The sequence below is a fragment of the Pleurodeles waltl genome, chromosome 10 (genome assembly GCF_031143425.1).
Source record: "Pleurodeles waltl isolate 20211129_DDA chromosome 10, aPleWal1.hap1.20221129, whole genome shotgun sequence".
Classification (NCBI taxonomy): domain Eukaryota; kingdom Metazoa; phylum Chordata; class Amphibia; order Caudata; family Salamandridae; genus Pleurodeles; species Pleurodeles waltl.
This window is the reverse complement of record NC_090449.1, coordinates 578,241,716-578,264,861: the sequence shown is the minus strand read 5'-3', so window position 1 is coordinate 578,264,861 and position 23,146 is coordinate 578,241,716. Positions and strand designations below refer to the sequence as shown.

The 23,146-nt window shown below is 44.3% G+C and overlaps 1 protein-coding gene across 4 annotated transcripts in view; it reads left to right on the top strand.

Moving 5' to 3' along the window:
• ADCYAP1R1 (ADCYAP receptor type I) overlaps positions 1-6,613 on the top strand; it is an 813,459-nt gene extending 806,846 nt beyond the window's left edge. For 2 of the 4 annotated variants that reach the window (XM_069211038.1, XM_069211036.1), the window contains one exon: positions 4,366-6,613. In XM_069211038.1, the coding sequence (XP_069067139.1) occupies positions 4,366-4,554 (189 nt within the window). In that variant the 3' untranslated portion in view covers positions 4,555-6,613. Of the gene's footprint in view, positions 1-4,352 lie in introns of all 4 variants that reach the window. The other 2 variants (XM_069211037.1, XM_069211035.1) reach the window with 1 other exon arrangement.
• The last annotated feature ends 16,533 nt before the right edge of the window (positions 6,614-23,146 follow it).

Here is a 23,146-nt window from a genome sequence, read left to right as displayed (position 1 = left end):
ATGCTTCTTAGTGGGAGGTTGTATATCACTAATGGCAAGCTAAAGCAACTGGTAGGTTGTTGCAGCAGTTGAGGGAAACTAGTAAGACTGATACCCGTTGTGAGGTGCAGGCTGCCTGCCAAATCCATACCTTCAGCCGCAGAAGGACTGGGGAGACTGAAATTGTCTGTACACAGACTCCTGTAGTAGCCTTGGAATGTCTGAACTGTCAAGGAAACTGTTTGTAGGGGGCTAAAGACCCAGAGAGAAGGCCAAGCAGACAGTACACATTTCAAGGGTGCTGGCGGGGGGGTGCACTGCCCATGCCATGGTCAGTGCAGGTGCCCCCATGTGGCCCCCAGCACTGGCTTTCCACCAGCCTTTTCATGGTGGGAATCCAGCCAAGAGACGGCTGCTGGAAAGAGGACTTGTGATCAGCACAACAGGCATGACTGACCACGACTCGAAATGCCATCCCCCCTTTGGGATTAATGATCATGGCAGTGGCAGCAGACCTACTGCCAGGGTTGTAACCTGGCAGTTGTACCGCCAAGAGTTCAGTGGTACAACCACCACCACCACTCTTAATGGGGCCCTAAGTCTAAAATATGCAGCAAATCAATGAGGCTCAGGAAAGAGTCTAGTTCACTCACAAATTCAGGGGTATTTTATGATAAATATTACCTTAGAAAATGATGGAAACTGCGACGTCAGCATGGTCTGACCAACAAGAATCATAATTTCAATAAATTACACTGTAATGTTCTAAAACAACATATAACCCTACCATCTTAGACCTATTCCATTAATTGAATATTGATTCACCCTTTCTGACCAAATGTCATTTGGATGTGTCAGAACAAACGCATTGAAACACAGCATAGCAATTTTGTTTCAATTACAATTGCTTCATATTAATACATGGTTATAAATCAAATGTGGAATAAATATCTAAAGCACATATACATTTTGAATTGTGAAATAACTTCACAGGAGCACTGATGGAGAGGTCAGAGTTATATTTCCAACTTGGAGAGGTCAGGTTTACTAATCACACTCTAACATGAGCAACACTAGGTAAAGAGTTGGACCTTGAAGGGGCCATATTTACTATTTCCACTCCAATCTATACAACAATAAGGAAAGCTTTGAACACTGGAGCAGTAGGATTCACTATTCCCACTCCAATCAAAGCAACAGCACGAAAAACACTGGGCTCTAGAGGGATCTGATTTACTATTCCCACTCCAACCTAAGTGGCATTAGTGAAAGTATTGGACTTTGAGAGGGTGAAATTTGATATTCCTAATCCATCCTAAGCAGCAGTAGGGAAAGTACTGGACTTTGAGGGGTGGGGGGTAAGATTTACTGATCCCATTCCACCTTCTGCAATATTTGAAAAAGTGTTGGAAAATATTTAATAAATAGTATAAAACATTTTCGAAAAATATCACAATATTAAAACATATTCAATAAAAAGTTACATTTTCTAAAGCTATAAACATCTAACATCTAAATTAAACTAAAAATAAAGAGTAATTACAACAACAAAAATGTATAAGTTAAATATTATAAATTATAATATATTTATACAATGAAAAAATAGCATTTGAAAACTTTAAATGGTTAATTAGTTCCAATTTTAGATCAATAATAAAATTAACCAATTATAATATTCTAAACACTTCAGCCAGATTTAAGAGCCCCTAGCGTCTCCTTGCGCCACATTAGTGTCTGTTCTGACATTTTGCTGGAGTTGCATCAGTTTCACGATGCAACTTCAGCAATGCTTCACTTTAGCGCAACAGAAACATCAAAATCTTTGAAGTATTCAGGAAAGCTTGTGCCATAAGGCTCTGTATTGTCAATACAGTGCATCCAAGGAGTTTTTTGGGCATTTGGGGCAGGTGCAAGAAATCTGATGCATTAATGCTGATTCGTCAGATTTTTGTAAATGTGCCCCCTAGTGTCCAAAGGGTCTGATTCCAAAGTGGATGTGATTCGACTAGACTAATGACTATGGCTTTTCCAAAGATTTAAGCTTCCTAATTAATCTTTGAGATGAAGGAAAAATCAATAATCACTGAAAGTTGTGAAAGCCTTATACAAAGCCTTCTACAATCTTAATTATGCTAGGAGGTGCTCTATTGAATTCCAATGGACTTGAAGACAAAACACCAGATGTCAAACGGTGATTTTCCATACCAGATGCAGGAAGGGAGGTTGTTGGATGCTGTTGGGGCTTTCATTAATTGGTTCTCACTCTATGGTTTTTGGAGCATTTGATTTTCCAGAAAACATCTGATGCCAGGGGCCTATAACTAATTAGATGTTTCACAAAAATACACAGTAGTAATGAGAATACTCAATAGGAAGATTTTACTCAAATAGATTTGCTCCACTTTCAACTGTTCACTTCTCTTTCCCAGTTTGCTTCTTTCTTCAACATGCCTCAGTAGTTTTTTGTTCCCGTCAGGAGATATCTGAACAAAGATTCTTCAGCTGCAAAAATGCTTTAATGCATTACTTGAATGATAGCAGAGAGTTCCTAAATGGTTTTCAGGAAAATTAGTTTAATGAACTCAGTTCTGTGTGAACTTCATTGATCGTACATCTGGTCCAAAGCCCTCCCAAAAGTGTTCACAAGGTTGCAGTCATACATGTTTCCTGGGCTGCATTAGTTATCAGTTATATTCACATCTTAGACTGCAGCAGCAGCTCCAAAAACCAGGTTGTAAGGACCACATAAAATGAGGTATCCTACTGGCCTGAGAATAAAATCACAAAAAACAGCTTCTATAGAATCTGTTAGCTCTCTTAGCCTAGTGAGAAAGCTTCTGGCCCACTTTACAATTTATCTTCTTCTGATGGACCTTTTTAGGAATCTCAAGAATTAAAGGGAGTTAAAATCAACATTTTAAATTAATTAACAGTTTAACCTATTTGGTCATAGTGGTTCTGCAAAGACTACTGCTGACAGAAGAATTTAAGGTTGGCATCTGCACAGCCCCGCCTCCATTCTCCAACCTCCTTTAGTTCACTAGAGGCACAAGAGAGGAAGAAGAACCATCCTGCTGCAATTCTGCTGACTTGCTTGTGTCTCGTGACACCTGGGTGAGGCAGAAGAGCACATAGAACTTAGTGCTTCCCTATAATATGTAATGGATGTGGGATACATCTTCATATCCTGGTGTTGTAGCATAGTAGCAGTGAATAACCAGAATTAGAGTCCAATATTTGCTGAGCCATCTCTCTATGAGAGCCATACATAAACAAATATGTTTGAGCTAACTGCAGTTCACCCCACCCAAGCTGTAGAACAGGTTTCATTTTCATAATTGTTTTTCTTTACCATATTTTCTTTTGTAGATTTTCATATTATTCTCCTTATTTCTACATTGGATATTTATAGCTACATTCTCTCCTTTTAGATTTAAATTCCAGTTCATATATCTCCCATGATCTCTACAACATCTGTGTTAATATATTTCAAGGATCGATGCATGAAAGTTAATGTTTGCACATATAAAAAACACATGACCTGGGAATTGTATTTCACTAGTGTCTACTAAAATGTTCTCTTTAATAACTCCTCTTAATTGTGTTGGTTATAAAGCAGTCCAAACACCAGTGACAACATTATTGAATGGCCTTATCACACTTTTTATAGATGTATGTTTCTGTTCAATTATTGTGCAAACTTTAAACAACAACTCGTCTTCTTCCTAAAAATGACAGCAAATGAGCCTCAGGTTATTTCTGGCAAACATTAATGAATTTACCACCACTATTTGCTGCTACGGCAACTAACCCCTGGTTTACATTATTGTTTCCCACCCATTGGGTACATGCTGCCAGGAAACCCAATGCCAGCTTCACACTTGGATCTGTATCCCATACTACTTTCTTTCCTTTGCAGATATGTTAATTTTCAAAACAACTAAATTTGTTCTTATTTTTCAACTTTCCGCTTTTAAGAGGAAAGTCATCCATTGTTAGTGGAAGAGGGCAAAATCCATGTCTTGCTTCCTTGACACCCGATGATAAAGTAGATGAGTTCAATTTAAACTCAGTAGGTCTAAACATAGTTTTCTTTGCTGCATTCAAGAACTGCCAAAGAGACAGCCTTCCCAGACCTTTACTGGAAAGCCTTTTTGCAGTGTCTTGGTCTATCTGAATTGACTCTGCATGAACTGATATTGATTGTTATTAAATGTGGGAGAACATTAATATGTCTTACAGAGATTTATGAATGTGGTAGATTCATTGTCTGTTGTTTGATGGGATAATGATAAACGAAATATTTTTATTGATTTTTGTATCTGTCAGCATGTGCTCTAACAGCTAAGTACAAATATAATGACCTTTTAAAGTTTCTCCCTAAAGGTGCAATCAGAAATAAAGAGAAAATGGCGGAGCTGGAAAGTCAACCGGTACTTTGCTGTGGATTTCAAACATCGTCATCCATCTCTGGCGAGCAGCGGAGTGAACGGGGGGACACAACTGTCCATTCTGAGCAAGAGCAGCTCTCAGATCCGAATGTCAAGCATAAATGCAGAGAACCTGGCAACATGAACACCTAACCCCTCCAGCATGTTTAGAAATCATGTTTTCTTTAATTTGGGGGGGAACTGAGTAGGTGTGTATAAGCATGCAGCAAATCATCACTAGATGTTTTGGAGAAAGGAAAAAAAGTTTGGGTTTTTAAGAGAAGGAATATTTGTACATACACCTCTCTTATGAGATCTATTTCATTCGTGAGGAGGAATGATAAATACACACATTCCAGTATTTCACAGATAGCAAAGTTGATAAAAGTGTTGGCTGTGAAATTGAGAACTGGATATGAGGCAGACACCAATCTGTGAATGGGTGTATTTGTTAATTTCCAAAGTGCACAGCTCATACAGCATCCCATTCAGAGTGTTTATCTAAATATAATAGTGTTTCTTGATCTGTTTTCATTGGTGCCACTTAGAGGGGGCTCATCACTAGAGTCAAAGGGACATATGGTTAGTTTCATCTCTTGTAGTAACATCCGCTAGGAAACTGTGAAATATGTTCTTGGACTTTACTGTCACAGATATAGATGGGATAACAAAAAAAGATATCAATAGAGTGCCATAACAAGAATTCACACTTTTGGAAGACAACCTTTGTATTTTGATGGTGCTTTAATATAAGTGGACCAAGCCAGCATTCCTTGAAACAATTAATGTAATTTCATAGGGAAATCATAACACAAACATTTTTATGGTCAACCCTGCTGGGGATTGCTGTTAGTGTTCAGTTGGCACGTAGTCCATTGTTCTGCCCAGTAGGAAGCAAGGAGATATTTTGCATCATGAATTATGCACAATGTCATTAGCACCTTCTGAAATTAATATTATGTCACAAAGAGTGCCAAACAATCACTTTAGCGGTTTTAGAGGAACCATTTCACTTGAGTACAGATTAGTGTGCAATAGCAATGCAGTTTTTTTCTTTGTAGGTAACAAAACCTCATTGATCCATTTTTTCTCTTAAATCAGCCATTACATGGTTGCTCACAGTGAGAGCTATGACTGAATGTTCTCTAAAACAATGATGTCAAAGGATACTGATAAGCCTTTATGCAATGCATAACGACTTTGATTATTCACATTGCTTCTGTTTCTTAAAAAAAACAAAAATATACCATTGGTTGGAAAAACATGGTATTTACTTGAAAGATCCTTTGCAGAAGTGTGTCAAAACAAATGATGTCTAGACATATACTAGTTCCAAGACATGAGGTATACTGTCGCTTTTTCTGCATATTGAATGTATTGAAAATGTAACTTGACTAAACACTGGAAAATCTATAATTGCCAAGTTTGGTTACCAGCATTCGAGAGCCAGAAGGGATCAATAGAGAGAACGTCTATGAAACTTGTAAATATTGAGTTTTGTAAATAGTGATTCCTCTTGCCAATGTTTTCTGAGTGTGAAAATGTTTTTCGGGTAGAAAAGTATATATCATTAGAAAATGCATTGTGTCATGTGTTGTTGAGCCCTTTTCGTTAATTAACCACTATTTTGGTCATACAGTTCTGTTTTGATTTTTTTTGTAATTACTAAAATAACTGTCCTAAAAATATTGTGATTATCTACTGTATATAATTGTGTATTGTTAGCTATTGTGAGATGTGTTCTAAAGGCAGCTGGTAAAGAATGTTTTTAAAATGAAAAGTGTCTTGTCTAAAGTAAGCTTTTTGAGTACTAAATAAGTAATGTTAGGAGTGTTTCTATTATTTTTGTCTTAGTATGAACTGTGACTGTACAGATAAAAAGACTAATGAAATATATGAATTGCTTTGCTATCTAAAAGTGTTAGAAGTGGAGGATTCCAGAAAATCAAGAGATTGTATGAACAAAAAATAAAGTGCAGACTACAGAAAACTTTTATAGCCGCAAAAGAAAGTCAACAAAGGACATGGCGGCATCAGCACATCTGGACATAGCGTAATCAGTCAATATTCCAGGTTTCTTCCTGAGCTTAAAGACTGGCTAACCACCATGTTTAAAAGATAATGTGTACATGTTGTTGCAACTGTCTACTTTATTCATTCAGTGATTAAAGAGTATGTTTTACAAGTAATTTGAAGAGCCAACAGCCCTGGTCTCTTAAGTGCCTTTTCTTTACAATAGACAATGCTAAAAGAGCATAGGCAAAAAATATGACTGTACATTCACTTTTCATTTCTTGCACTACGTAAGATGAAGAGAACGTACTGCAAGCTGAATGGAACATACCAAGTGGAATATACCCAGGTATGACTTTTTACCAAACTGTGAAAGTTACCAGCATCTTACGGGAGAGAATCCAACTAAAGATAATGAATGTTTTTTTAAAATTGTATTTTCTTACAATGTAGACCACAAATTGGTTACTTCTTTTGAGTTGTTAGCATCTCGCAGATGTATGCTGCAACTAATCATTGATTAATGCCATATGAATACTAATTTGACAAAACTGATGGTCTATCAATTATGAACACTTTTCTACAAATATAAACAGCTTTGGTTTATGCACTTAGCTAGCAAATAGTTGAACATGGACAACTTTTTTAACATGTTCCTAGATAACAGAAATATGTAAAAGAAGATGAAGCACTCATTTGTGAGTGCCCCCAAAATGTTGGCAACAATCCATATGTGTGCTACCTTACACTGCTTCCATCTTCAAACCTGTTACATTCAGCCTAGAATTCAAACAAATTTAGCACGTGCTGATTTCTACTCCAGTTGTTTATTGAAGAGGTACTATGGATGATTCATGGGTAACACAAGTATTTGAATTACTATTATTACAACTATAGATCAAGTCTAAGTGCTTAACTTTGAAACCTGAAAACCTGGCAAAATTTTAAAACAGATTAGGTGATTTAATGGTAATTATACATTTCTAATGTGAAATTTGAGAAGCTCTTTTTATGGTATTCAAGATTGCCAATGAAAATCTTGCATTAACTCAACATTAAACTTATTAAATGTAGAACTGAACATATAATGAACGTGGAAAAGTTGTAAAGCAAGACACATGCAATACTGTGATTTTCTTTACACCTGAGTCAAAACTGCCCCTTGTATGCAGTAAAGTTACTATAATGACCCAATTCCACACAAAAATGCATTTCCCTCTTCAAAATCAGCCAACCCACTGTATCTGATATTTCCAATGTTAAATAAGCATTTACAAAACATACATCTTCATCAAAGATTCATATCAAGTCATAAAGTTCTAATATTAAACCATTAGCCACTCCGAAGCACAAGGAAGAAAAACTACTAGCAGGCATGTCCATTATGCAAACATGCCAGTTCTCCAAAATCAGTGCTAAGCAGCTATTACTAATGTATTGCCCATTAGGTAAACCCCCAAAAATATTGAAGCAAGTTTGTTTGTTATTTAAAAAAATAAACACAGCAGTTCTTTAATTGTGTTAACCTCCACCCTACCTACAGTCCTTTTTTTCTCTTGCATGCCAATGGTGAGACACTTTACAAATACAACCAGTTCATCATCTTTTTACAAATAAAGGTACTAAGCAGTGTATCCAGAGATCCGACTGTGGCCTTTTGAAAGTCTTTTCATTCTGGTGTCAGTTTTACTGAAGAAGGCCTAGTTTTGCAGTCTCTGTGATGGAAAGTAAATGTTTTTCAATTACTATTTTATTGTCTTTGCTCATGTTTCACAATACACTACTCTAGACCAAAAAAGGCTTTTAATTTTGAAGAAATGTTTTTGACCTTTACAAGATGTAAATGTGTAGGTATTCATGTAATAGACACGTATATGGCAATTTGAAACAAAAGTCATTGTTGAAAATGTAAGTTCCAGTTAAACTGTGGGTCATTTTTGCAATGAACACTTTCATCAATTTTGTAGTAAGAGCACCAGCTCCTACTGAGCACGTTTTAAAATATGTTTTTTAAGACAATATAGGGCCTCATTTGCAAGGCCTTTGCACCACTGCTCTATCATTTATTTAAGGCAGCGGTGCGCTCCCAGTGCACTACACTGCTCTATATTTACAAACTGATGCATTGGGGCCAATGCATCAGTTTGTAAAGCCCTGTGTCACAATAAACCTGCACAAGGTATAACGTATGCAGGGTAGGTGTTCCCAGGGAAAAGCCACGCAGAACTGACGCAGCAAAATTTACAACATTTCACAGTACCATTCTGAGACTTCACTGCGTCAAAATTATACCGCCTGCTCAGAGCAGGCATAAAATTGAAGCAGGGCTTTTTCCTATGTGAGACTCCTTGCATTGCAGGAGTTGCGTCAGTTTTACAATGCTACTCCAGCAATGGTTGAGTTTAGCGCCAGTAGATGTGTCAGAATATATTGTAAATACAGGGAAGTCGTTGTGTAATAAGCCGATGTGCGGGAAGTGCAAGAAATCTGATGAATCAATGGCGATGCATCAGATTCTTGTAAATGAGATTCATGGCCTGCATAAATGAGTCCCAAAATGTGGTAGATATCTCTTTCTATCCTTTGTTTGGTATAGCCTTACTTGAGTTTGTTTTTCAATCTTCTGAAGCCGTCAAAAACTGTATGCATCAAGGTTTGTTCTTCCTGTGGTTGCAACTTTGTGTGCTATTCTAATCCGTAGGAATGGCACTGCACGTTTGCTGAACTGCTTTGCAAGACAAATATTTGGTTCCCATAATAATAATTCGTTTCATTAATTGATCCAACTAGCTAACTTAGTTGGATAAATGTAATTAATAAATAAGCCAAGGAACGATATCCAGCAAAAATAACATATGTTTTTGTCTTTTAAACTAACATAACAATGTAGTGTCTTATGTCCCAAGATATACAAACCTTTGTAAATACACAGGTGCTCTCACACATGCACCTACACACACACATGCATTTGAAGAGCCAAATTAAATCAAAACCATTTTCTGTCAACACCCAGTGTGTGCTTTCTCAATAGAATAAAACAACATTTACTCATATCAATATACATCAGCATTAGATGAGTTGCTTCTACCGTGCCTTGTTATTACTTTTTTGATGTATAGGATTCATTTAAGCATATATCAAATATATTTGTTTGATAGGGAGATGTATTACGTAAACATCTGGTTGCATGAGCATGCCTTCACTAACATCGCATCATTAAAAACAGTCAAACGAAACTAAGTAACTCTAATTTGTAAAAGGTTTCTCTGGCTGCATTCTTGATTGCCCTCAAAATGTAAAAGCAATCTCGCTCGATCCTGCCCGTAGCAGGAAATAAATAAAGCAGTCTCAAGCCTGTGCTGCAGCATTTAAGGGCAGATGACTCACAGCATTTTTAAAGGCAGATGTCTACGAGCAACGAGACTTTGGTCACATTCAGAAGAAAACCACTTTTAGAATAGGATAATTATTTAGAATAATAACAGGATGTCAGTGCTACGGGAGTTAAGATGTAATAATTTAACCTGAAAAACAATTAACAGATGAGAACGCTAAAATGGGGTTTGAAAAAGGAAGGTTTCACAGATGTTGTTATTCTGTTTGCTAGTCCATCTTTTGCATTTACTTTCGAGAGCTTTTGTACTAAAGAGATAAATTCATGTGAGTTTAAAGGAGCAGGTCTTGCAAACTGATAGCACTCAGACATACAAATCCAAATGTATTGATGGAGGTAAAAGATGCCACTGCAGCTTTAAGAAATTGTTCATGATACTTCCTTATGTATGTGTTGCAGAAATACTAATGATAATGATTAGCTTTGGAGCATGCCTTAACGCCCACTGACTGGTTTTATGATGTTGAAAGTTGTCTATTTTTTTTAAATAACGGCTCTGAATAGGGAGATGTAGTTTGGATTATTTCTGTGGAAATCCAGCAGCATACTTTTACGAATGTGCCATATTAACATTTTTGTATATCTTAGATTGTATGATATCATCACATTTGCTTTCAATAGGAAATTAAACAAATGGTGAACCAATTACATATGTGAGGATTTAATCAAATGCTAAAGCTTGTCTTGAGGCTAGGCAGGTAACCTGACATATATAGAGATGGATTACACACATCCCACTGGTGAATGGCCAGTTTTGTTTTGGTGGCCTTGCCTTTGCACTGAGTGACAAATTCAAAATGTGCTTTTATCTCGTTGCAAATGTCGTTCTTGTACTAATGGTTTGGTACAAATATCATTTTGTACTGGTTGATCACAAAAAATTATTTTGCAAAATTGCCTGGTCGCTATAGCAGTATTGCTCAGTCACCAGTGGAATGCACTTCATTCTCCCCTGTAGATCTGGCGTGACCATGTCAATAACCTTGGAAGCTCCTAATTCGAAAATTCAGAAACTGGATCTAAAGTCTACGTTCTCTACCAATTTCAGGCAGTCCAGTGATACCAGCACGCATCATAACTTTTAATGTAGAAAATATGTTCAAAATCAGTTGATTGTAAAAACATATGAATGTACCAACCAGAAAATTTCAAACCTAACTTTTATTAAAAAGGGAAAATCTTTCACAGACTGTTGTTGTTGAATTAAAACAGAAATGTCAGTATCTACATAAGATCTGCAAATCATTAACAGTATTGGATTTTAAAATGTATATTGCAATAGATTACATAATAAATGTATTACCATTTTTGTATTTGTGCATCTGTCGTTATTGAAAATCTGCTTTTAAAGCATTCATTTATTTATTTTGGGGCATATTTCTACACCATTTGTGCCGAATTTGCGTCATTTTGTTCACGCAAATTCGGTGCAAACCTAACTCAAAATTCATACTTTGGCGCTACACCGTCTAGCGGCAACGTTTTGGAGTTAAAGTCATTTTTTGCCTGTGGGAAACTACCTTGCATCAAGGAGATGCAAGGTAGGCGTACCTGAGCAAAAAATGACGATATGGCCTTAGCGTCATATCTATCCCCCTCTGCTAAAATCTCAAGCACAGGGGGAAGGGGACTCAAATACTGGCGCTAAGCTTTCTTAGCACCATTATTTAACGCCTGGGTCAGGGCAGCCGTTAGGGGACCTGTGGGCCTATTTCCATTGTCAGAGACCATGGAATGGGCCCACAGGTTCCCGTCCCTAGCCCCAGGGACCCACCCACCCACACCAGAGGGATGCAAGAGGAAGGGGGATCCCACAAGCTGACGAGTAAGGTATGTACAGGTAAGTGTATATATTTTTTTAAGAGGTGCCATAGGGGGCCTAAATTGGGTCCCCCTACATGGCACTGGCCCAATGGCCATGCCCAGGGGACATATGTCCCCTGGGCATGGCCATTGGGGTTGTGGGCATGACTCCTGTCTTTACCAAGACAGGAGTCATGTCCATGGGGGTTGTGCATTAAAGGATGACACTTGTCTGGTTAGAGGCATTATTTATGCTTTTGCCGATACAACCTGCTGTTTCCCCATGCCTCTCCCAGCCAGCTAGCGTTCTTTTTTATGACGCTAGCCAGGCCTTACCGCAGGTACCGTCATATCATAAATATGACGCCCGGCTGGTGTTTTGGGATGGCGCTAGTCGGCGGTATACTTTTTCACGCAAAACTGCATTAGCGCAATTTTGCGTGATAAAGTGTAAATCAGGGCATTATTTTTTTAAGATTTAGGCCCACATTTATACTTTTTTTGCGTCGCATTTGTGTCACTTTTTGACGCAAAAGTGGCACAAACTTACAAAATATAATTGTATTTTGTAAGTTTGCGTCGCTTTTGCGTCAAAAAATGACCTTATGTGCTCAAAAAGTATATATATGGGCATTAATGACTTATTTGTCATAATCAGTGCAAGGGTATATGTTAAGTCCATATTTCCTATAGTAATAGGGTCAAAGAAGGCTCTCACCGGGTTCGCAGCAAGTTTACTTAGCCTCCCCACCAGACTGTGGTTGCCATATGGACTTGTATTTATGAGACAGAGAGTCTGTGATGTATGTGGTTTCAGGCACCTTGAGTGATACAAGGTTTGGCAGATTTTCTTTTTTAAATATGAAGTAAAAATTGGTAATAATGGCCATGTTATTAAAATTATTAACTTACCAAAACCATTGAGATTCACTTTAACTTTATATATTGCAAAGTTAATGTACTTTATTTGTTTATAATTCTGTACTTTACTTTCCATATAGGTCAATCAATATTGCACTGTTTTGTTGAAAATTATTTTGTACGTGATAATACTTTTTGCATTATATTTCTGTATTCCTCCTTAGATTTTGCCCTTTGGAATCAAAAAAGGTTAAGGTCAAAACATACCGGCCCAGGAATACTTAAAGATCTCTGAAGAACACAAAGGTGGTCATTACAACCCTGGCGGGCGGTGTTAAAGCAGCGGTAGGGCCACCAACAGGCCGGCGGTAAAAAAATTGGAATTTACGAACGTGGCGGAAACCGCCAACAAAGACAGCCTCTTTAACAGTCCGACCGCCACGGCCGTACAAACAAACAGCGCGGCAGTCACCGCCAACAGCCAGGCGGAAGACAAAGTACCGCCCACAGTATCACAACCTACCAATCCGCCACCTTTTCCGGGGCAGATTCACCGCGGACAAAAACACGCCGGAAACAGGACTTCGAAGGGAAAACGCTCACCTCTACACACCCCATGAGGAATCCGGACGCCATGGAACCAGAGCTGCAGATCCTGCCAGCCCTTATCTTCTTGCTCCTCTACCAGGAGCATGAACGCCGGCGGCGAAGACAACAGTGAGTACTGCACCTACAACACAGGGGAGGGAGGAAAAACAGGGACACACACATGCAACACGCAACACCCCCACCCCACCCTCACCCACTACAACACACACACACCAATACAGCATGATACATTACAGTTACACCCCAAACCCCCCGGAAGAATGCAAAGACAAAAGGGAATGAGTGTAACCATTGTAATATATTAAAATCAAGTACGCAAAAACATATATATACACACTATAAACAAACATATTCACCAAGCTTAGTAGTCCAGGTAGTGCTCCAATGAAGTCAGTGGAACACTGGGCCCACACGGTATGGGCGAGGCCCACACAAGATCCCCGACCATGACGGAGAGAACACTGCAGGGGCATCAGAGAGGAAGAAAACAGGCACCTCAGGGGGAGGAAAAGGGGGGGCACCTCAGCCGGTTGAGTGCATGACGCCAAATCCATGAGAGGGCCACATGCCCACTGTTCTATCCTGGGGAGTGCAAAGCCACAGTCACTCAAGTCTTTCCAGTGGGTGGGCTGCCCACTGTTCCATCCTAGGGAGTGCAAAGCCACAGGCTCTCAAGTCTATACAGTGGGTGGGTTGCCCACTGTTCCATCCTGGGGAGTGCAAAGCAACAGTCTCTCAAGTCTATACAGTGGGTGGGTTGCCCACTGTTCCATCCTGGGAGTGCAAAGCCACAGTCTCTCAAGTCTATACAGTGGGTGGGTTGCCCACTGTTCCATCCTGGAGAGTGCAAAGCCACAGTCTCTCAAGTGGATAACAGTCTCCACTGGTTCTGCAGTGGGCCTTGTGCCCAGAGTGCTTCATCCTGCTAAGGACAGAGGTAGTGGATAACAGTCCCCACTGGTTCTGGACAGGGCCTTGTGCCCAGAGTGCTTCATCCTGCTAAGGACAGAGGTAGTGGATGACAGTCTCCACTGGTTCTGGAGGGGGTCTTGTGCCCAGAATGCTTCATCCTGCTAAGGACAGAGGTAGTGGATAAAAGTCTCCACTGGTTCTGGAGGGGGCATGGTGCCCAGAGTGCTTAAACCTGCTAAGGACAGAGGTAGTGGATGACAGTCTCCACTGGTTCTGGAGGGGGCATGGTGCCCAGAGTGCTTCATCCTACTAAGGACAGAGGTAGTGGATGACAGTCTCCACTGGTTCTGCAGGGGGTCTTGTGCCAAGAGTGCTTCATCCTGCTAAGGACAGAGGTAGTGGATGACAGTCTCCACTGGTTATGGAGGGGGCTCTGTGCCCAGAGTGCTTCATCCTGCTCGTGACGGACTCAGTAGCGTCAGTGCCCTTGGCGCTCGTGGGCCAGCGGTGCTTGTGACGGCGGTGCCCTGTTCAGCGGTGCTTGTAGCGGCGGTGCCCTGTTCAGCCGTGCTTGAGGCAGCGGTGCCCTGTTCAGCAGTGCTTGTAGCAGCGGTGCCCTATTCAGCGGTGCATGTAGCGGCGGTGCCTTGTTCAGCAGTGCTTGAGGCAGCGGTGCCCTGTTCAGCGGTGCTTGAGACAGCGGTGCCCTGTTCAGCGGTGCTTGTAGCGGTGGTGCCCTGTTCAGCAGGGCTTGTAGCGGCGGTGCCCTGTTCAGCGGTGCTGGTAGCGTTGGTGCCCTGTTCAGCGGTGCTTGAGGCGGAGAGAGCTCCCATCAGAGGACAAGTCTGTGTCACTGGTGTCAGCTCCTGTCCCTGACGTGGAGCTCCCCTCGCCCTCCGTCCCACTGGTGATCTCCGAGTCCGTAGTGTCGCCCTCCAGGGCCATGTGGATGCAGCTACCTCCTGCTCCAGTGCCACTGCTCCTCCGCCTGATGATGCTAATGCACACAAGAACAGGGAGACCACAAAAAGGGGGGGGGATGACAGAAGGACGACATGTTGAGGTCATGCATTACCGCTACCGTTGTCGGACACGACAGACACAGAAGCCCCTTGCACTACGCCGCGCTCTTGGGCTTCACTGTTCAATCCCTGGGACATGGCCTACAAGGCTATGGACGACATCTACACACATGGATGACAGAAGGCCATGACTATGCATACTTTGCACTCTACAGAGGTGGGGTGGGGTGCCACATGGCCTGCCTTACAGAGGGACCTTGCCTACTAAACTCGCCCTGGCCTAGGGAAACCCACAGGCTACCTCCCCCACTGAGACACCTCCACTGCGCGCAAAATCAGAAGGATGAGAGTGTACTCACCCCCTTGTGGCTGCTGTGATGCCCTCAAGCGCCCATCCAACTCGGGTACGCCACCGCCAGGATCCTGAACATCAGGGGGGTCATGGTGCGACGGGCATCCCTCCCACGTTGGGACTCCATCCCCAGCTGAGCCTCCGCCATCTTCTTGCTCCAGCGGCGAATGTCCTCCCATCTTTTCCGGCAGTGGGTGCTCCGTCTGTGGTAGACCCCCAGGGTCCGGACGTCCTTGGCGATGGCATTCCAAATATCTTTTTTCTGGTGGGCGCTGACCTACATGAATTGTACAGGGGTAAGAGACATTTTATTACCAACTGCACCGTCACAGTCATTGTCCCCCATCCCTACCCTTGCCATGTGGCACATGCATTCATCGTCGTTTCATGCACGCCTCAAACTCCCCCCCCCATCTTTCATCCACCCCACTCCACACAGGCATAGCCCATACAGCATGCTCCCAGTGTGCTTACCTGTTTGTCTGGAGGACCGTAGAGTAGCGTGTACTGGGGGAGGACCCGATCCACGAGTTTCTCCAACTCCTCCGATGTGAAGGCAGGGGCCCTTTCCCCAGACACTCGAGTCATTGTCTCTTCCAGACCGAGGTCACAGCAGCACTTACAGTGTAGGTCCTCTCCTGTCGAAGATCAGGTATCGAGTGATTGAACAGATAGAAAATGGCGGTCACGTCCACAGCGGTGCGTACCGTCGCCGCCAGCGTACATCGTCATTGGTTCCTGGGACTTATAGGGTCCAATGTTAACCAATGCAAAATGGTGCCGCGGTCTTCGACCGCCTACCGCGACGGTGTACAACGCCAGGGCAGTTACCTCACATCCCATTGTCCCACTTAAGAGGTCAGGCAGCCGCCATTTCAGGGGCCCACATGGCTTAATTTTTAACTACATCACACATACCTAGGCCTAGACTCAACACACATACAGGCCACTTTTCGGATTAGGATTCGTGTTCTGTGTAAGCTGTGGGTACGTACCTCTGAGTTGGTTGACTCTGTGCTAGCTGTTGTCCTTCATAGGCACCGTCCGCTGGGACATGTGAGGAGATGGCGGCATCCTCCGGTGTACAGACCGCTGGTGGACCTGTCGACAATGGAGGAAAGACATGTGATCATCACCTACAGGCTTGACCATGCCACAATCCATGAACTGTGTACCCAGCTGGAGCCAGACCCGATGTCAGCTATCCGCCATCCCACTGGAATCCCCCCTCAAGTGCAGGTGCTGTCAGTACTCCATTTCCTTGCAAGTGGGTCATTTTAAACAACAGTGGCCATAGCATCAGGGATGTCCCAGCCTATGTTTTCCAACGTGCTGTCCAGAGTGTTGTCTGCCCTGCTGAACCACATGCGGAGCTACATCGTTTTCCCTCCGGTGGAGGATTTGCCGACAGTGAAAGGTGATTTCTATGCCCTGGGACATATCCCCAACATCATAGGTGCCATTGATGGGACACATGTGGCTTTGGTCCCCCCCGCAGGAGTGAACAGGTGTACAGAAACCCGAAGAGTTATCATTCGATGAATGTGCAGATGGTGTGTTTGGCAGACAAGTACATCTCCCATGTGAATGCCAAGTTCCCTGGCTCAGTGCATGACGCCTACATCCTGCGGAATAGCAGCATCCCTTATGTGATGGATCAACTCCAGAGGCACTGTGTGTGGCTATTAGGTGAGCACCTGGAAGCAAGTCAGTGGGAATGATTGTCTGGGGATATCCCTCCAGGTTATTGTGTGTCTAACAGTTGTCCATCGCCATTTGCAGGTGACTCTGGTTACCCCAACATGTCATGGCTACTGACCCCAGTGAGGAATCCCAGGACAAGGGCAGAGGAACGCTACAATGAGGCCCATGGGCGAACTCGGAGGATTATAGAACGGGCCTTCGGCCTCCTGAAGGCCAGGTTCAGGTGCCTCCTTATGACAGGTGGATCCCTATTCTACTCACCAAAGAAGGTGTGCCAGATCATCGTGGCCTGCTGTATGCTTCACAACTTAGCTTTGCGACGACAGGTACCTTTTCTGCAGGAGGATGGTCCACATGGCGGTGTTGTTGCAGCTATTGAGCCTGTGGACAGTGAAGACGAGGAAGCAGAAGAAGAGGACATGGACAACAGGAACTCGTGATCCTGCAATATTTTGAGTGAGACACAGGTAAGAGTACAGACCTGCCTACTACATGAACTTTAACACTACTACCTCTCTACTGTCTGTTGTTTTCACCCAGTGTATGGTCACTGAGTTGTCACTTTACCTTATGATTTCACAGATGTGGGTCCCACTGTGTGACATCTGCTTTGTTTCCTCATGGACTAGAGCTGTGTGACATAGGTATGTTGACATTACAATTGAAAGAGCATTTTGTCACTGTAATTGCTAATACACAATTTCAAAATCACAGAATGACTCCAGATTGTTTTGTGCTTCAAGGGTGTTTATTTAAGTGCTAAATATTGGAGGGTGTTGTAAAATGGTGAGGGGTGATAGTGGAGGAATGTCCATGGCAGAGTCCAGTCTATTAGTCTCACAGGTACATTGCCCAAATGGGCAAAGGAAGTGGAGCTGGGGCAGTTTCAGGATGGACAGGGTGACAAAGTGGGACAGAAAGATGACATTCAGGGTCGTCTCATTTCTTGGCAAGGGTCTTGGCATCGTTCTCTGTCTTTGTCCTGGATCTCAGGGACTGTTTGCAGGGTGGATCTCCCTCTGCAGGGGGTGGGGTGCTGGTGTGGTGGTCCTGTGGCGGGGCGTCTTGTCCACTAGCGCTGGCGGAGGTGGTGGGCAGTTCATCGTCCATGCTAGTGTCAGGGGCTCCTTGTTGTGCCACAGTGTCCCTCCTGGTGTTGAGTACTTCCTTCAGCACCCCTACAATGGTGCCCAGGGTGGAATTGATGGTTCTGAGTTCCTCCCTGAAGCCCAAATACTGTTCCTCCTGCAGGTGCTGGGTCTCTTGAAACTTGGCCAGTACCGTTGCCATCGTCTCCTGGGAGTGGTGGTAGGCTCCCATGATGGAGGAGAGGGTCTCGTGGAGAGTGGGTTCCCTTGGCCTGTCCTCCCCCTGTCGCACAGCAGCCCTCCCCGTTCCCCTGTGTTCCTGGCCCTCCGTCCCCTGGACCGTGTGCCGACTACCACTGCCCCCAGGTCCCTGTTGTTGTTGGGGTGGTGGGTTAGCCTGGGTTCCCTGTAGTGGTGGACACACTGCTGCTTGACGTGTCCTGGAGACAGAAGTATGGGCCCGCTGGGTGGGTGCTGTGCTGGTGTTTCCAGAGGGAGGAAGATCTGTAGTGGCCTGTGACTGTGTGAGGGGAACCGACTGTCCAGATGTCCCCGATGGGCTGGCCTTGTCATCTAGAGCCAGTTGGACAGAGGTGCTGTCATCACTGTGGGCCTCTTCTGTTGGTGGTGTGGACATGTGTGGACCCTCCTGTCCGGTGACGTTGGGTAGGGGTCCTGCAGGGGTATAAAAGGATGTTTATTACATCTGTATGTGGCATGGTGTGCAACGGGTGGGTGACCGTGTACCCCAGTGCTTGCATTCCTGTGTGGGACCTTGTGTGATGATGGTTTAGGGGGGTGTATGGGCATGTGCAGTGGCCATGCTTTGGTGATGGGTGTCCATGCTTTGGTGTTGCATGCAGGGCTTGGTGTTGGGATGTGTGGTTTGTGATATTGGGACATTTGTGAGGAGTTGGAGTGATGGGGGTGAGGGTGAGGGTGGGGGTATGTGATGGCATGCAGGTAGGGTGGGGGGATGTAATAGTAAAGCTTTGACTTACCAGAGTCCATTCCTCCATCTACTCCTGCGAGGCCCTCAGGATGCAGAATCTCCCATGTTGTTAGTTGTGGGGGAGGAGGTGGGGGTCCGCCGCCAGTCCGCTGAACTGCAAGGTGGTGTCTTGAGACCACTGAACGCACCTTCCCCCGTAGGTCGTTCCACCTCTTCCTGATGTCATCCCGATTTCTTGGGTGCTGTCCCACTGCGTTGACCCTGTCCACTATTCTTCGCCATAGCTCCATCTTCCTAGCTATGGAGGTGTTCTGCACCTGTGCTCCGAATAGCTGTGGCTCTACCCGGACGATTTCCTCCACCATGACCCTGAGCTCCTCCTCAGAGAACCTGGCGTGTCTTTGCCGTGCCCTGGGGTGGTGTGGGTGATGTGTGGGGTGGTGTGTGTGGTGATAAGTGTGCTGATATGTAGTGGTGTGTTGTGTGAGGTGCGTGGAAGTTATGTGGGTGATGGTATTGTGTGCCTGTGGATGCTTGGTAGTAGTTTGTAGTGTCTCTCTCTGGCTTTCTTTCAGTATTTTTGTCATGGGGTTTGTGGGTGTGTGTTTTATATTGTATGGGGTGTGTGGGAGTGGTGTGTGTATGTGTATCAGGTGTGTGTATTTTGAATTGTCCAATGTGGCTGTGTTTTGTAAGAGTGTGTGTATTTTGAGAGCGGCGGTGTGTACCGCCAATGGAATACCGCGGTTGAAAGACTGCTGCGTGGATTTGTGTGTCGTGATAGTGTGGGCGTATTTCTGTTGGCGTGACGGTGGAGGATTTGTTTTCGCCAGTTTATCACTGACCTTTGGTGTGGCGGACTTGTGTGGGTGTCTGAATTTTGGCGGATTCCGTGCTGTGGGTCATAATAGCTGTGGCGGATTTCCGAGGCCGCAGTGGTGTGTTAGTGGTCTTCTGCACGGCGGTAAGCAGCTTTTACCGCCAATGTTGTAATGAGGGCCTATATTTCCTTAGGAGGTAAGTAAATTACACAATATATACACTAGTAACCAAAAACAGGTAAGTAAACAGTCAGAAAATAGTGCAAATAGTGAAAGGTACAATAGGTTGCAATGGGCCTAGGAGGAACACAAACCAAATACTAAAATAGTGGAATTTGGATTCCCATCTAGGCAAGTGCAGTGCGTAGAGGGGTGCTAGGAGTGTAAGAAAACACTAAAGTTAAGTAAAATATCCCACCCCAGAGCCCAGGAAAGCAGGAGTAAAACACAACAAGTTTCCTAAAACACACTAGAAGTTGTGGTAGAAGATGGTGCAAGAATCAGAGGAGACTGCAAGACACCAACAATGGATTCCTGGACCTGAGGACCTGTGGAAGAAGGGGACCAAGTCCAAGCAGCACTGAAGAGTCCAGGGAGAACAGGAGCCCCTGCTAACCCAGATGAAGGTGCAAAAGAAGAACCACCAGTGAGAAGACAAAGTCAGTATTGCACCAAAGAAGATAGATGCAGGTTCCTGTTTGGTGCAGAAGATGTCCCACGTCGGAAGGATGAATGCAGTCTGCTTTTCGTCACTGGACTCCGCAAACAAACCTTAGTAAATGCAAAGCTTGCAGTTCACAGAAAATGGCGCTGCCCGGGCCCAGGAAGAACCAGATTGACTCAACCGCAGAGGGGGACACAGAGGGGAATCTCAGCAACTCAGAGAGCCTTAAGAAGACCAGGCAGCATGCACAGGAGTCCCACAGCATGGGGACAAAGAAGGTGCAAATGGAGGCCCACGCAGAACAACACAAAGGATTCCCACGCCGCAGGAGAACCACTCAGGGAGCTGTGCGTCACAGGATGGAGTGGTGGGAGCCTAAGCTGTGCTGTGCACAAAGAACTTCTTGGATGGTCGCCCACAAGGCTTGTTATCTGCAAGTCACACGATGCACAGGGATATTGTCTTGTGTAGGGAGGCAAGCTCTTACCTACACCAAAATTGGACAGCTGGACATTGGGAATGTCGGACTCACTTTAATCTACCACTGTGTCACTGGATCCACGCCTGTCATCGGGAGAGGGGTCCCAAGACGTCAGTCGTCGCTGCAGAGAGGTGCCTGCTAAAGCAGGGAAGTGACTCTATCACTCCATGGGAGATTCGTTTGGTTCTTCTGGTGGGAGCTGAAGACAGGCAGTCCTCAGAGCATGCACAACCTGGAAACTGTTGCAGTTGCTGGCTGGAGCTGAAGTTACAAGGTCACAGAAGTCGTCTTTGCTTCTTTGTTGCAGTTTTGTAGAGTTCATGGAGCAGCCAGCGGTTGATCCTTCGGTAGAAGGTGAAGTAAAGGTTGCAGAGGATTCCTGCTGGAGTCTTGCAATCCGAATCTGAAGAAACACCCAGAGGAGAGACCCTAAATAGCCCTGAGAGGGGGATTGGTCACCTAACCAGGTAAGCACCTATCAGGAGGGGTCTCTGACATCACCTGCTGGCACTGGCCACTCAGATGCTCCCAGAGTTCCCTGACCATCCTGAAAACAAGATGGCAGAACCCAGGGACACTCTGGAGGAGCTCTGGGCACCACCCCTCCTGGGTTAGTGATGGACAGCGGAGTAGTTATTCCCCTTTCCTTTGTCCAGTGTCGTGCCAGAGCAGGGACTGGGGATCTCTGAACCGGTGTAGACTAGACTATGCAAGGAGGGCACCATCTGTGCCCTTCAAAGCATTTCCAGAGGCTCTGGGAGGATACACCTCCCATGCCTGTAACACCTATTTCCAAAAGGAGAGGGTGTAACACCCCTCTCCTAAAGGAAATTCATTGTTTTGCCTTCCTGGGATTGAGCTGCGGCTGCAGTGAAAACCTCAGAAGGCTGGTTTGGCAGTACTGGGTTCCATAGTGGAGCCCCCAGCGTACATAGAATTGTAAAACCAATGCTGGAATCAGTATTGGGGTACACTTCTCAGTTTTTAGACACCTTACATGGCCATATTCAGAGTTACCATTATGAAGCTGTACAAAGGTATTGACCTATGTGCAGTGCACACTTAAAATGGTGTCCCTGCACTTCGGGAAAATGTGCCCGGATGACGTGGGGGCACCTCTGCTAGTGTAGGGGTGCCCTCACACACAGGTACTTTGCACCCAGCCTTCAGGGTCGAAGGCCTGACATATAGGTGACTTATAAATGACCTGGTGTAGTGAAAATGGCTGTGAAATAGTACATGCACTATTTCACACAGGCTGCAATGGCATTCCTGTAGAAGCGTATGTATGGGCTCTCTATGGTTGACAAAAGAAATGCTGCAGCCCATAAGTATCCCATGGAACCCCAATGCCCTGGGTACCTATGTACCATATACTTTGGACTTATAACAAGGGCCCAGTATGCCAATTTGGAGTGAAATACTGAGCCACTAGTATGTAGTGACAAATTTGGAAACAGAGAGAGCATGAGCACTGGAGTTCTGATTAGCAGGACTCCAGTGACAATTTTGAAAACAGTGAAACACACTGACATGCAGGCCATAAACCATAAGCACTGGGGTCCTGACTAGGAGGGTCCCAGTGACACAGTAAAAACACACAGGGGGTCATTACAACCCTGGCGGACGGTGTTAGAGCGGCGGTAAGACCGCAAACAGGCCGGTGGACAAAAAAAGGGAATCATGACCCTGGTGGAAACCGCCAACAAAGACAGCCACTTTAACACACCGCCCGCCATGGGGGTACAGACAAGCAGCGCGGCGGTCACCGCCAACAGACAGGCGGAAGACAATGTACCACCCATAGTATCACAACCCGCCAATCCGCCACCTTTTCCGGGGCGGTTTCACCGTGGATAAAAACACGGCGGAAACAGTTTCTGCAATGGGAAAACGCTCACCTGAACACATCCCACGAGGAAAGAGGACGCCATGGAGCCGGAATTACAAATCCTACCGGCCCTGGTATTCCTACTGATCTACTAAGACCAACGCCGGCGCCGGCGAAGACAACGGAGAGTACTGCACCTACGACATAGGGGAGGGAGGAGGCAAAAGTCA